General features: G+C 42.0%; 1 protein-coding gene across 1 annotated transcript; it reads left to right on the forward strand.

The window, feature by feature from the left end:
* The first annotated feature begins 646 nt into the window (after window positions 1–646).
* LOC139672661 (uncharacterized) lies at window positions 647–14,036 on the forward strand. Its single transcript, XM_071557106.1, has 13 exons — window positions 647–715; window positions 868–1,151; window positions 3,099–3,215; window positions 4,955–5,059; window positions 5,410–5,529; window positions 6,977–7,126; window positions 7,911–8,048; window positions 8,727–8,843; window positions 9,918–10,022; window positions 10,426–10,539; window positions 10,846–10,959; window positions 11,662–11,854; window positions 12,743–14,036. Exons 1-11 carry the CDS (start codon window positions 647–649, stop codon window positions 10,949–10,951), a joined length of 1,425 nt encoding a protein of 474 aa, XP_071413207.1. The 3' UTR covers window positions 10,952–10,959; window positions 11,662–11,854; window positions 12,743–14,036.
* Window positions 14,037–15,864: the final 1,828 nt, after the last annotated feature.

The following is a 15,864-nucleotide window of genomic DNA, read 5'->3' on the forward strand; positions in this document are numbered from 1 at the left end:
CTAGGTATTGGAAATTAATTTTTTAGTGTGAGGATGGTGAGGCCCTGGCACAGGTTGCCCAGAGAAGTTATGGATGCCCCATTCCCAGAAGTGTTAAAGGTCAAGTTGGACAGGGCTTTGAGCAACGTGGTCTGGTGGAAGGTGTCCCTGTCTACAGCAGCGAGTTGGAACTGGAGAATCTTTTAAGATCCAACACAAGCCATTCTATGATTCTGTAATTAAATCCACTGACATAACTAGAGGAGACAAGATTCAGTGGCTTTAAAGTAAAAGTGAGTGGGTTTAGATTAGCTGTGAGGAAGAAATTCTTTACTGTGGGTGGTGAGGGGACTGGAACAGGTCACGCAGACAAGTTTTGGATGCCCCATCCCTGGAAGGGATCCTGAGCAAGGCCGGGTTGGATGGGGCTTTGAACAGCCTGGGATAGTGGAAGGTGTCCGTTCCCGTGGCAGGGGGGTTGGAACAAGACAATTCGTAAGGTCCTTCCAACCCCAACCCTTCGGTGATGCCATTAATGGTATGAAAGGTGGGACACGTTTCTCTCGCACCAACTCCCTTTTGCTGAGATGATTTAGCTCAGGACACCTAAGAGAAGCCTGACCTGGCCCAAACCCAGTCGTTGGCTCACGCGTGAGGTAGCACTGCCATGTGGGAGCCGGGTTTTCCCTGGATTAGCGAGCGCAGCGGCTCGGGGGGCTCCAGGGATGGAGAGGCCGTGAGGGCAGCGCTGCCCTTGACTAAGGGAGCTGCGCCCTGCCCTGCACAGGCTCCATCCCGCGGGAGGGGCACATCCCGCCTTCCTAACGATGCTTTTCCAGGGGGAGCGGCACATCCTGCCTTCCTCCTGCCCTCCCGATGCTTTTCTAGCACATCCCGCCTTCCTCACGATGCTTCTCCAGGGGCAACGGTACATCCCGTCTCCCTTCCGATGCTTTTCCAGGGGGAGCAGGACCTCCCGCCTCCCTCAGGGCCCTTCACGGCCGCGCCTGCGTCGCCCCCGCGGGGGGCCGGGCCGGGCCGGGCCGTTCCGTTCCGCGCCTGCGCTGGGGGCGGAGCCCGGGCCATGTTTGTGCCGCGGAGCTGACGCCGCTCTCAGCCATGTCTGGGGGGCAGCGGCGCCCGGGCGGCGGCGATCAGGACGGGCTGCGCAGGTGGGAGCGGCCGCGGGGGCACGGGGAGACCGAGCCGGGCGGGCATCGCGCCCCCGGGGTGCCTCTGGGGCTCCCGCGGCTCCGCTGTGTGGGCGGGCGGGGTGTGACGCTGCCTGTCCCGGGGCGCTCGGGGTGGGGCGGCTCTTGGGGCGGCTGCTGCCGGCTTGAGATCCTCCGCCAGACGTGCCCGGCTCTGCTGCGCCCTCGCCTGCCGTGCAGGGGCTGCCTTGGGCTCTGCCCGTGGGGAGAGGGGGAGCAACCCGGGCAGGGCGTGTGGGCTCGGGGTCGATGCTCGGCCGGGGGCAGGGGCTGGGCTTTGGGTTGAATTCCTCAAAAGTTAATATTTCCCCCTGCGTTCCCTTCCCCTGAAGGAAAGGTCTAGCCAGATGGGGGTTGGTCTCTTCTCCCAGGCACTCAGCAATAGGACAAGGAAGCACAGGCTCAAGCTCTACCAGGGGAAATTTAGGTTGGATATCAGAAAAAAATTCTTTACAGAGAGAGTAATCAGGCATTGGAATGGCCTGCCTAGAGAGGGGGTGGATTCACCATCCCTGAAGGTTTTTAAACTGCGATTGGACGTGGCACTGAGTGCCATGATCTGGTAAAGGGACTGTAATTGCTGTGGAAGGCGGTCAGAGAAGGGTTTTTTATCCATCCACTGCCTTTGCAAAAGCAGAGCGCGTTGGCAGTGCCCTTTTGCCTGGATCTGTGGTTCGGAGAGAGCTGTTCGTGCTGTTTGTTGGTGGTAACTTTGAGCCCGCTGGGAGCAGGAAACTCACAGAGCCGGGGGAGGACGGGAAGGAAGACATCGGTGGTTAATGCAGGATTAACATATCAAACCCTTTCCTTCCGTCTCACTTGTTGACTTAAGCTCAGAGACTACAGCTGTGTTTGCTGTTACTCACACGTACACGAGTGCAGCGTGTTTGCTCTGCAGAGACTGCAGTGCCAGGGCGTTCTCTCAGGCAGGTGGATCTGCAGGCGTAGTCCTTAGCCCAGGAGCCAAGTCTGATGTCAGTAGACGCTGTGAGGGTGTTTTGTTTAGTAACCTGTCAATTAAGAGGTCAAAGCCGACAGAACTGAGGAGGAAAATGTAGAGAACCCTTACGCAGTCTTTGGCTGTCCCACTAGCGTGTTGCAAGTACTTTGTCCCAATCTTCCTTGTGGGGGCCTGCATTGTCTGGTAGAGAGTTTCTTGTGTAAAAGTGTTTCCACATGAACATTTGACCTAATTCTCCTTAGCCATACTGTTTTCTTGTGTTGAAGTGATGTTTGTGCATTTGCCTTTTCCACAAGTTTACTACTGGAAGGACTGCTGGCAGAGGATGCTCTGTGAACATTGGCACATATCCACAGATCCATAAATACTGGTGACATTCCTCAATTAGATTTTTTCCTCACCTTTTGGTCTGCAAATAGAGTATTTTTTGTTATTTGAAAATTCTGATGTCTTAATTGCATTAGTCAAAGGCATCATATTCTTTCATAGAATCATAGAATCAATTGGGTTGGAAAAGACCTCCGAGATCATCAAGTCCAGCCCTTGCTCCAACTCCAGTCCCTTTACCAGATCATGGCACTCAATGCCACGTCCGGTCCAGTTTAAAAACCTCCAGGGATGGGGAATCCACCACCTCTCTGGGCAGGCCATTCTAATGCCTGATTACTCTCTCTGTGAAGAATTTTTTTCTGATATTCAGCTTAAATTTGCCCTGGCAGAGCTTGAGCCCGTGCCCCCTTGTCCTATTGCTGAGTGCCTGGGAGAAGAGACCACCCCCCACTTGGCTAGAACTTCCCTTCAGGTAGTTTAAGTTAGTGTTGCCTGAATGAGTAACTTCTTGTAAATCGTGTATCTGTTTGCTAAATCAGATGTCCATATTTGTTTTGTATAGGCAGTGTTCAGTGACTACAGTGACTTGATTTCTAATGAAAATTCTTGTTTTCTAGTTCTGTGCAACATCCACACTGCTGGCGCCAAGAACAGGAATGTAGAAGCTGGAATAATTCAAATTCTTTGGTGTTTGAGGAATATCATTGTGAACATTCAGACCACTGGCTGGAGAGGTAAGGAATGAACTTATTATTTAAATGTTTCTTTAAATCTTCACTTTGCTGCACTTTTTCTTAGGACTCAAGAAAAGCTCAGATGTGATTAGGTTAAATGTTTTCTACTAATAGAGTAGCGCAGAGTTAGGAAATTATATCTGAATCATGACAAGAGAAGACTGTCCATTTTGTCAAATTGAAATACATGCCATAGTGTAATGTTAGCAAGTATTCCATGTGAAAGGGAGAAATGAAAGGGAAGCAGTAGTTTAAGCCCTTTATTGCTGAACTCTTCAGTATTACTCTAAAATTTCTATTGAAGCCAAATGCTGTTACTTTCATGCTTTGCCTGAATATCTTTACATGTAAGTGTGTGCAAACCATTTTTGTCTCTTCACTTAACAGTGCACTTGGTACCTTCAGCTCTATTACAGTTTTTAGTAAGCACCTTTTCTCTTCTCATACTCCAGTACTAAGAACAATTTGAGGTGAGATAAAACTTTGTACATAGGTAATTCTAGGAATATTTGACTTTGCTTTTGGAAATTTCTAAAGACCTAAGATGGGGGGAGTGTTTGAGACTGGTATCTTAATGTCTGACAACAGGATGAAAAGTGATGAGTGCTTGGATATGTGCAGAAAACCTAGTAGATTGTAAGTTAGAACAGAGGAAATACTTTTATATATATTTTTCTATATTTCATACATCTCTGAGTATTACATTGTATGAAGGTGATTGTAATTTCTGATGGCATGTTTAATACTGCTTTGTAATAAATCAATCTTTTGAAGAGCTTGGGACAGCTCATGTGTGTATGAGTGTTTTCTATGTCTTTGATGCTGTCATAAAAAAAATACTAACAGTATGTTATGAGTCCAAGGGGATGTGCCAGCAGCATTTTGTGTTTCTCTTTTGCTGAGTAGATATGTTCATTTTTAGTGTGGAATCTTTATGTCCTATGGTAAAATGACATTGTCAGCATGGATGGTAGTTTCATCTCTTGATGTGAAACTATTTATGGAAAGTAAGACTATAATCTCAATCTAGTTCTGTATTGCTTATGTTAAATATTGAGTCATTAACATTGGCAGAAGAGGACAGACTGAAAGGAGAAGTCTTTGGCAATTATATAAATTGAAACTGTATGATGCTGTAATTTTTTAAGTTAATGAGGAACTTGGTAAGTGTTACTTCACTTGAAGAACATCAGTGACACAGCTGATTTTATTTAAGAGCTTCCTGACTGCTTTTTTGGCTTCACACAGCAAAGTTTACAGTCTTGAAATTATCATGTTGGGATATGATGGCATCTGACAAAACACTAGTTCTGCTCATATGATGGATGTTTTTCTGTGTCTTAAGCATCCCCCTGGTCCTTTACAAAGACCTTGGCTGACAATGCAGAGCAGTGACTGGACTGATTTTAATCTCAAGTAGTTTCATGAATTGGGCTTTCTGATGGAATTTCTGTATTGAGAGGATCCTCAGGTAGTAGAAAGAGCTGAGCTGAAGGCATTTTGAGAGATTGTCAGGTCTGTGCTGTGACATGAAATTTACTTCACGACCATTTTCTTTCCCTGCAAAGTAAAACTGATGGTCTTACCTCACTGGTGAAGGTGACTTTGAACTGAAATAGAGTAGGGGCATGCCCATGGTTTTACAGTTGTGGAGCTGGTTTTGTTCACTGTTGAAGTTTCTCTTCATTACATATGCTATGAGCAGCAAACATTCACGTTGAATTCCCATTATTTTCTAGCTCTACAACACCAGAACATTCAAGACCTCTTTCTAGCTGCCCCAGCTGGGAAGGTAGAATTGAAGAAGGCAAAACAGTGGGGACATCAAATAAAAAAAGTACAAAGTATGTATTGAACAATTACTAACTATTTTTGCATTGGTTTCAGCAATAGCCATCTGATCATCTCTGACTACTTTACACACACTAAAGAAGATTAGAAACACAGCCAGGCTGTTTTATATCAAGCCTGAAGGAAGCCTAAAGGGGAGAGTAGCACTGAGAAGTTTTATTTCAAAAGCTACTTCTGTGATCATTTCAGATTCAGATTTGGTTAGCACAACTTCCTGAAAACTGGAGTTGTGCTTCCTGTCTATCAGAGTAAGAATACAGGCAGTTCTAGAGTATATGTTTGTATAACTTCTTGTAAAGCTGTTAAAGTTAGTTTCAACTTAATTCTTATTTTTATCTTCAAGTTATTCTGCTAATCCAGCTGAAAGGGAAACAGATGAAGTGGTTCTGAGGAGAAGACAAAAACAGATCAATTTTGGAAAGAATACCCTCGCATATGACAGATACATTAAAGAAGTTCCAAAGTAAGTTGCCCTCTGTTGCACATTTCCAAATAAACTCTTATTTGTTCCTGATATATGTGTAAATCAGCACAGAGCTGTAGTTCTCTTCAAATTCTGTGAACAGTGGGTGAAGAAAACTTAAATCAATTGAAATTCAAAAATAAGTCAGGTATTTTCTCCATATGAGCAAATGTAGATAGGGAACAATTAAAGGTAAATGTTCCCTTTGTGCATTGCTGTTGTTAGTAGCAACTACTTTAAATAAATTCTGTATTAATCAGCTCCCTGTGATTCTGGGGATTGTTGCTAGGCCAGTGTGAAGTTAATTGGTACCAGAAAATGTCAACTTTGAACGAGGACTGTAGCACAGTCCTCTCTTCAGTAATCGTTTTTCTCTCCAAAGTGTCTTGGATTGCTTTGTGACAGCATTGTTACACTGTCTTCCCCTTGTTGTTTCTGTGGAAAGGTGGATTGTTTACATTTTACCAAGAGAGCTGGGTTACTTTGTTCTCTGTCCTCCCAAAAGCGTCGTGTTGTTTAGAATTGCAGCAGTCCCCGTTGTTACAATGCATGGACAACGATGGAGTAAGAGTTCACTGAAGGTACTTGTGGTTTGACCCCTGCCAGCACCCAAGTGCCACACAGCTGCTTGTTCCCTCCCTCTCCCCAGTGGGATGGAGAAAGGATAGGAAGAGCAACAGCGAGAAAACCCTTGGATTGAAATAAGGGCAATTTAATAGGCAAAGAGAAGGGGAATAACCAAATGATGCAAATGCAGTCACTTACTACCTCCCGCAGCAGACTGATGGTCTGAAAGTATCTGAGCAACTGCCACTCTGGAAGACACCTCCCCTTCTTCCTTTTCCCAGCTTTTTATTGCTGACCATGACATTATCTGGTGTGGAGTATCTCTTTGGGTAGTTTGAGTCAGCTGTCCCAGTGGCTTCCCCTCGTAGCTTAGTGTTCACACTCAGTGGCTGTGGGATGGGGCAGGGCTGAGTGGAGCCAAGGGAAAGCCTTGAAGCTGTGCAAACACTGGCAACAGCCAAAGAAATCACTGTGTTATCAGCACTGTTTTAGCCATAGCACTGCAGGGACTGCTGTGAAGGAGTTAACTCCATCAGAAACTGCACTTGACTGAGCAGAAGTAGCTGGAGGTTAGGATACAAATGAAGGGGAATGAGTTATGCTTGTTCAGTTTCATATTTGTCCATGGGCAGTAGGAATCTGCTTTTGGCAGCTGTCAAAGTGCTGGACTGGATCAACCTCAACTCTGACTCAGCATGTTATTTTTGCTTTTGCGATCTATTTTGACAGTGTTTTAAAATATACACATCTCATTTAAATATTTAAAAAATAGGAATGTCATTTATTAGACCACTGATGGCTGTGTGATCTGATGCACTAAGGATTTTTTTAAGAATTAAAATAATGGTCTGAAATAATAAGTCTTACTGTGTATTTACAGGAATCAGCGAATACCAGGAGTTCATCCTAGAACTCCCAACAAATTTAAGAAGTACAGCCGTCGATCCTGGGACCAGCAGATCAGGCTGTGGAAGATAGCACTGCATGCCTGGGATCCTCCTGCTGAAGAGATCTGGGATCTGCAGCCAGTGTGAGTATATGGGTTAATTAAGCCAGGGATTAAGGAACTAAGGAGGGCTCTGTATTTCCTTTAGAGCATTCCTGACTGGGAGCAAGAGAGCATATCAGGCTCAGAAATGGGAGTCTCCTTGAATGCCTTGTTTTCGTTTTGAATTCCACCAGTCTTCAAGAAACTTCCATTATTTGGTCTAAGTTCATCTCCGGTCAGGCATTCAGAGGAGGAGGGCATTTGGTCTGTCTGCAGTAGTGTATGATTACAGTGGTGAGCATAAGGTAACATTATTTTTCTAGAAAAGGATAGGCATGAACAGGAATTTAGTTACTGTTCCTTGGCTTTGATAACCTCTCCATCTTTCCTGTTGTCAGTGGAACCATATTTCTCCTGCAGTAACAATGTTAGAGGATTTGACAAGTGTAAGGTGATGAGAGATTTCTGTGCTCTCTGTAGAAGAGTGACAACAATATTCAAGATGGATTTTTTTTTCTTTTCGGAACTTTGAATTTCTATATCAAGGCCAGTTCCACTAATTGATGCCACCTCATACTTTACAAGACTTAGAATAGTAAATTGGGAGGGAAGGAGTGAACGGTATTCTGTTAGCTCTATTAGTGCCCTGTGTAAGTAAGTGGTTTTACTGTGTTGTAATTGACCTGGAAGTCGCAGTTTTTATACCATTTGGATGTCATGTGAGATGAACTGTTAATTATTGCCACAGCTTAACTGTTTTCTGCTTGGAGCAGTAAGCCAGATGGTTAGTCTTAAACCTGTTTTTGTTTTTCCATCGTGTTTATAGTAGTACAGAACCCTCAGGCAGTTCCCAGGAATGGTTCTGCAAAGACCAGGATGTTTCTGGTTCCTTTGTGTTTGATGAAAAGCAGAAGAGAAATGAATGTGAAGATGAGTGCAGGCAGACTGACTACACACCTGAGAGGTGAGATAAAACTTGTGTTGTAACTGCAGGAAATAATTCAGTCCATGTTGATGCTGCCAGGTTTTTGTAGGAAGTGTTTAATGTGAAAGGGCAGTTAAAATGCTGCTGTGGAGTTTGACAGTTTTGCTCTTTAATGTAATCCATCAGTGGTACAGAGCACTGAATGTGGACAAATTACCAGCACTGCAGAATTACATGATTAACAGGAGGAAAAGGCAGTGGTTTTTTCAGCCTCTCTGTTTATACAGTGGAGTACTGAGGTTTCTTTAACAATTGGCACATGCTGAAATAGGGGAACTTGTTCAGAAGTAGAACTCACCATCCTTAATAGTGTTATGCCTGTCTGCAGAACAGCAGGGAGACTGACAGTGAAGCACCATGTGCACTTCCCTGTTTACTGAGATGTCTTGTCCTGAGGGGAAGTGTGTGGAGCTCAAAATGGTTCTGCTTCCAAGCTTCTGCTTCTGCAATTGTGACTGAATTCATGTTCCATAATACAATGGCATGGTTACCAAAATTTCAGCCATTTTTACTGTGTTCCTCCGTGAGGCTGAGGAATCATATCTCAAAAAAGGTCCTCCTGTGTAGCATGTGCCTTGATTTAGCAGAACTCTGCTAAGCATTTAAGCACAGATGAAAAATGTTATGTATGTAAAATCTATGTCTTACTTTTTGTAGTTCCTCTTCTCCTGATTCTTCTCCGGTGTGGAAACGCAGAAAAAGAAACAATTCTGACTCCTCTGTGGTTTCAGCGAGCAAACCCCATTATGTGCAGATGTACCACACACTGGAAAGGTATAAAATAATTCTCCATATGGAAATTCAGTGATACTATGAACTGATTTTTGGAATATGACTGGTATTTATCCCTTAATTTGTTAATAGCTTTAATTTTATCTAAATGTGTCTGCAATTTAATGAGGAAGGGAAATCATGCCAGAATAGTTGTGTTGTATGATAGCAAATATTTACAGAGGTCCATTGCAAAGAGGAAGAAAACTTCAGAGTCACAAGACAGAGCACAGAGGGGGGATTTTTTTTGTGTGTGTAGATTTAGGCAACACTAATACGTTGCTCTTGACTTCTCACGGAACCTAGTTGGGGGTATTTTTACCTCAGAGGCTGTAATTATGCAGTTGTTAGGCATGATTCTGTGACCTGCCACAGTTACTTCTCACACCTTTTAACGTGCACTGATTCTCCTTTTTGGTATAGGATGTGTACAAGTAGATGAGGGAATGGAGCCCAGTGCACACTGATAAGTCTGTCAGTGAATACTAAAACTTATTGCCTATTAAATTATTACCAAGATACATTCCCTCTGTACTACCTGTAGTAAATGTATCCCTGAAGGGATGTAAAAAGCTTTGTGTATTTTGAGTAAGCCTTTTCCTGCCTTGTTAAAGATGGTGTGGAAGAAAATGCTCATTGGAACAACAAGGTCATCCAGCCTGGGACTGGGACAGAGGGAGGTTAATGTTAACAGCTGAATAATACAAGGGTAGTGTTTTGGGGGCTAACATCCTTATTCTAAGTTGTTCAAGAATTAAGCTACTTCCATAGCTTTTGGTATCATATTTCCTTTTTTCCCTTTTCCTTGCTGCTGCATAAGAAGTCTTTCTATTCTTAAGAAATAGTAGGCTGTGTAGAGGAGAGAACCTGGTTTAACTCTACACATTGTCAGAACCACGAGAAAACTGGACCAGTCGTTTAAGATTTTAGGGGGTTACTTGGCTTTTCACACTAACCTTAGTAAAGATGTCTATACAGGTGTGGGGTTTTTCTCTCTACTTAGCCCCCTTCGGAAAAAATTAATAGGAACTGTATTGCAAAGGTGCATGGATTCAGACCTTTTTGTTTTATTTCTAGCCTTACTGACTCAGGACATCAGGAGGCTTTTTCAAAGTGCTCCGAGTGGGAGGCCTTTGGTGAAGATGAAGTAATGACAGTACAGCAAGGTGCAGAAATAACAAGGTAAATACCACAAAGATTATGACATTATTCCTGTTTATTGCTTATGCTCTGAGGTGAGGGTGTCCTTTGCTTTTCTTTTTAATCTTCTCCTTTGCTGCTTGATACTTCTTTTTCCTCCCCCTTACATTTCCTCCAGCATATGGTATGTTTGGTTATTTTTGTTCTTTGAGTTTACTTGGCTTTTCCCAGTCTAACTCTCCATCTGTTGCTTTCTGCTGCATCTGCCATTAAGTAATGCCAAAAGATGAGCCCCTTTCACACTCTTTGTCTTATGGGAAGCAATGGCAGTTTGCAGAGTTGATTGCCTCTCACTTCCTCAGCCTGGGAGCTGAAACCTTCCTCTCTGTCTCCTTAGAGATTGTTTTGTGGCTGACATCAATGATAGTTATTTGGGTTTTTGCAGTGACCCAATTCCAGCCAGTTGTTCCTCAGGATGGAACAGTCCAAAGCAGAAGAAATCCAACTTCTTTCTGCCTGACAGCAAAACTTGCAGAGATACAGACTGCAAGCTGGAAAGGTATAAAATGCAGCTCATCAAGCAGGTTTTTTTTATTTTTTTGCTTAATAATTTAGAAGCTTTGTTGATTAATGCTGTATTTCAGCATTAATGCAAACTTTTATTGTAAAGATAGATTTTTAATTTATTTCTTTTAATGTTCTTATTATGGATGTGTTGGCCAGTATTTGTCTCTTGAGTGGTAAAATTCTGTCCTTATGCTCATGTAACAGTCTATATTAGAAGAAATACCTTGTAGCCCTGTGTAATATAAAAAGGTTACCATAATAAAGCCTCTTGGCCTTTGGGTGGTTTTTTTATTTGTAGGCTTAAACCTTGTAGCAGTTTATTGGCAGGAGATCAGTCAGAATACCCTGAAGGAGATTGGGAAAGTGCAAATGCTGAAGATACGAAAATGAAGAAAAAAATTTAAATACCAAGGTGAGTTTGTGCTGATTGCTTATTTAACCTGTTCTGTTTAGTAGCCCATCCACAGTACCATTCTACAGAAACAAACTCAGTTCAAGCAGATCAGTTTCTTTTTTTATTTCTTTATTATATTAGTATTTTATCCCATCCTCTTGTATTTAATGCAGCACCTGAATTAAACGATTTAATGATTCAGACATAGTAAATTGAAATATTTATCTGTCAGCAAGAAAATGTGTTATCACTCAAATGAAAAGTGGCAGGTTTTTATTTATATCAGTAGCACCATTTTTGCCTCTTAATATTTTTGTGATGAAGTCAAGTTTGAGTTTGCAGCAGTAAATTTTAGTAAAAATTTCCTCTTGGACTTTAAATTCTTCTGGTGCATTAATAGGATGGGTAGTAATCTTGGGTCAAACAGATTTATTAGCAAGTAGTCTTTTGTGTAATTAGATAATCTGATCTACATTTGATGCAGGCTTGGAAACATGGACTAGGATATAAATGTCTGTTAAACAGTGATCTTTGAAGTTTTACACTTAGATTTTGGATTCTAGCAATATGAAGAAAAGGCAGGTAGAGTTTTTTAAAAACCATGCTAATGGCATTTTTCTTTGATTTTATTGATTTTTAATTTAAATTGTTTGAGTGTGAATAAGATTTAATATGCATTCACTTTGCCAAAGTGCTAATTCAATATTTGAAAATATCTAGTCTCTCTTTGTATATAGAAGTATTGAAGAAGGAATTTCTCCTGTGACAGAAAAAGACTTGAAGAATAGGGATGTAGTCTGAGATCAGCAGATCAAGTCTTGGAAAACTGGTGCTGTCATGTAGGATCTGCAGTGCAAGAGGAAGAGATTTACAGTCAGTAAACATGCAATCAACACAAGGTGAAATTATTCAGGTAAAAGAAAGACGTCTCTCTACATCACACTTCAGAGCCTTTCTGATTTCTAGATAGTTGATATTTAGCTGCTTTGCAATGCTCTTTGTTGTAAAAAAGGCTCTGTTAAGGAGTATACATATTCGGTTGGGTTTGTAATCACTCTTTCTAATTGAAAAAATGTCTCTGTTAGATGTAAGAGGTACAAAGTGAATTAAATGCCTTATTTATGGAGGAACACACAGGTTTCCTGGGATGCAAAAATCAATATTGAGAGTGACACTGCCTTGAACCATGGCTTTTAGGTGTGGTGAGCTTTAACTCTCAAATGTCAGAAAGGTTAATCTTGCTTGAAAACTGAGTAATGGGTTACATGGCAGAATTCCACACCACCTGCCTTTTTGGTAAAGTAAAATTTGTCTTAAACAGGAAATATAAATGTGGCGGGTTTGGAGCCCAATTAAATGTCCATAAATATGAATGTATCAAGTTGCTTTCTAGGGGAAAGCCTTAGTCAGTAGGACACCTAAGATATGGCAGAAATTCATTAATTAGAATTGAGAGAAAAATGTATTTTTTGAATTAATAATGACATTTAGATGAAAATTATGTGATAGGTTGGGAATGATATGCTCAGCTGCTTCCTTTTCTTTCTGACAAATATTTTGGGAATGAAGGGTATCTGGTACTCTTTTTGTTCTTTCAAGAATTCATATTCTCAAAATGTTCATAGTACCTCTAACACTTCAGTGTGGACATTATGGGTTTCTTTTTCACACTGTGCTCTAAGCTCCTTGCATGCAGTGCTCTCTTTCATTTACTGCTACTGTAACACTACAGCTTAAGAGGAAATTTTAGTGACTGCATACAGCATATTTGTAAAATGCTGTTATCTGCTTTTTTGTTCAGGTTTCTCCAGATCTTTATAAGGATAGATTTTCTGCAAGCTCTGCCTCAAGTGTAAAACTTCAGATTTCATGTAGCCTGTGCTACAATGACAATGGATGTTCCTTAAAGCTTTTGTAAGAACGTTCCTGCTGTACCTGCATTGGCAGGTGACGTGTATCATATTGCAAAGGCTACTTCAGGTGATGGATCCTGCCACTCCATATGGAGATCTTGCTCCTAATGTTACACCAGGAAATCGGTTCAATATCGAGCCAAACTGAGGAAGTTAAACCTTTGCTTTGCTGGACCAGAACTGTACATCCAGCCTGAAGAACTGCTTCAAAAGAATGTAGATAATTTCAGTCTTTCTCTAATTGTTAAAGACAAGCTGTTCATAACTTTTGAAGTGGGTGATCATCCATTTGGCCTATTTATTGTTCTCTGCGGTGTATTAAAATAACATTTGCCTAAGTCAAGTGAGAGAAGAGAAAGGAAACGGAGCTAGTTTATCTAAACCAGATCCTTTTCTTGAAGATGCTTAGTGACTGTTAGAACAGCAGCACAGTTTAAATACCTGGATTTTGCTTTTATTTGTGTTGCAACCTGATCCAGTTCCCTGTTAAACAGGAGCCAGTCTCCTGGTTAAAGAGTATAAGAGGATGAGTTCAGTGCCTGCTTTTCCTACATGAATTGGGGGTGAGTGGCAATATTTGCAGGTGTGGAGCTGCTCTTGTCCAGGCTAAGGGTTGTGGTGGTGTTGGGATAGACTCTGCTTTGTTTTACCCTTCTAGCACTGTGCTCAGAAGATTGAAGTGAGAGCTGTGGCTACAGTGGTTTATATGAAATTCATGTGCCATTTGCAAGAATTCTACAGTCCCTGTGGCATTTTGTGTAGCATGTCCTGGGATACCAATGTCTGCTAGAGCTGGGAGTTGTCTCTCTGCAAGAGTTTGGGTTTGCTTTTTGCTACAGCCTTGCCATGGGGCTGGCAGTACCCACGGGCTAAAATCCCATTGTGCTGCTAATTTGGAAGTCAGCTGCTTCCCCAGAAACGACTCCCACTCCCAGAATGTTATTTCCAGGCATGCTCAGGCATTTGTCCCAGCACAAGGGTGGCTCAGTCACACACCACAGAGCACAGAGTGTGTGTATGCAAGGGACACATCTGTACAGCACTTTTTAAAGAAGTCATATTTAAAACCTTGTTGTACCAATGTGCATGCTTCCATGTGACCTATGATGATTGTAAATAAGGGAATGTGTTACATTGTTGGCATTTTGCCTTTATGCAGAAGAATTAAATAAAGAGTTTAAAATCCTTGCTAGTCTGCTTTTGCTGTTATGTTGTCAGAGTGAGATTATAAAAGGAATATGTGGCTTCAGTGGTCATTTTTCATCTGTTTTAGGGTGTCTTTGGTTTTTTAGACCTTGCTAAAAGGGGGAAGGAAAAATCTTCAGAGATTAAATGAGACTCTTGAACACAGTTTACAACTTGGGTTGTGTCCAGCCCCGCAGTTTGTAGTTTGGCATCTTGTAATGAACTGTGTTTAGGGCATTGTCACCTACTGGAGGGGAGCAGCTGAAGCCCCAGCACGCACCATGCCATGAGAAAGGTGTGTTCCTGGAGAAGGTGGAACTACTAGATGAGAGTAATTGCCTGTCATGAAGTACTTAAACTCTGCTTAGAGTATTTTGTAAGTATTAAGAGCCCTTAAGCTTTTCCCTAAGATGGACAGGGCCTGTAGTGGATTCATGGACACAAAACCATAAGATTTGTAATTCAGCAGTCCTTTGAAGATCCTTTATTTCTTGGTTGAAGATACTTAGACTAGAAATAGAATAACTAATCTGCCTATGGCAGTGAAATTTTTGGGGAGATCTCTTCCCTAATCCAGGATCTGTGTGCTTGGACAAGCTATGGTGGCTTGTCCAAGAAACGGAATGAAGCTGAGCAGATAAGATTTGAGGTCTGCTGAAGTCATTTCATGCAGTGCTGCCACTGGGTATAGAATCACCATGTGTTGTAATTATTAACAGTAACCTCATTAGTCTAGACAGAGCAGTCAACACTGGAATGTAGTCTCTCCATGCACTTGTTTACCTCCTCAAGGCTATTTTCGAATTTACAATTGAAGTAAGTGAAGCAGGAGTCTGGAACTCCACCCCCAATTTGTATTTGATGCCCTTCCATTAATTTTACCTAACTTAATTAAATCTCCTTTGCCTAAATCTGTGCTCAGTTTGTAATTAAGCCAAAATATTTCCCAAACTTCACCAGCCAGTTTTCAATTTCTTCCTGGAAGTGGCAAGTATCTTGTGTTGGCACATTTCCATTGTGAGGATCTCCTTACAGATGATACATTATCTGTGTTTGTGGAAACTCCTTCACTGGCAGTACTGAAACAGAATGGATTGTATACTTTGCTTTGTTTATAAAACTATTGCTTTGAGGTCACAATCAAGGATATCTCGTCTCCTTAAAATTTCCCACTGTGGTGTGAAACTGCTTTTCTGAAGTATTTTTGTTGCTGACAAGGACAGAAAGATGCAAGGCAGCTGTAATCCTGAGTTGTGTCACAGCAGATAGTTCTACTGGATAAACTGAATTTAATTTGTATGTAGTGTCATGCTAAAAGTGCTGTGTGGCTTCCAGGCTGAAGCTTGTCCTATCTGGCTTGCTTGGATGTGTTCAGGTAAACATGCTGTTCCAGTCAGCTTATCTCAGAGCCAGGCTGAAGGAAGTGGAGTTTATTTTTACATGTTTGGAACCTTCAAGCATGTCCTTGGTTTGGGAACAACGTTCTGTTTTCCATAATGGTGTGTGGGAAAGGAGAGGTGCTGGCAAGCAGACTTTCCTGTAGGAATGTGGATGTTCATGCAGATGCCACACATGTTTTGAGTTTGTACAGTTACAGTAGGGCCAGGCAACAGGAAAAGAATTTTCAAGGTAAATCCCTTTGTTGTACTATTTTTCAGACCTTAGTGGGAGCCACCCCAATTGTTACCACCCAAAGCGAGGCATTTTGGAGACATCCTACAGCAGAGATGCTCTGAGGAGGAAAATACAGGACCTGTGTGCAACCTTCAGGGAAAAAAACACAGTTCTTCCTTAGCTGTTCTCAAAATAATTGAGATTTCAGCCA

Source organism: Pithys albifrons, chromosome 5, assembly GCF_047495875.1.
Source record: "Pithys albifrons albifrons isolate INPA30051 chromosome 5, PitAlb_v1, whole genome shotgun sequence".
Classification (NCBI taxonomy): Eukaryota; Metazoa; Chordata; class Aves; order Passeriformes; family Thamnophilidae; genus Pithys; species Pithys albifrons.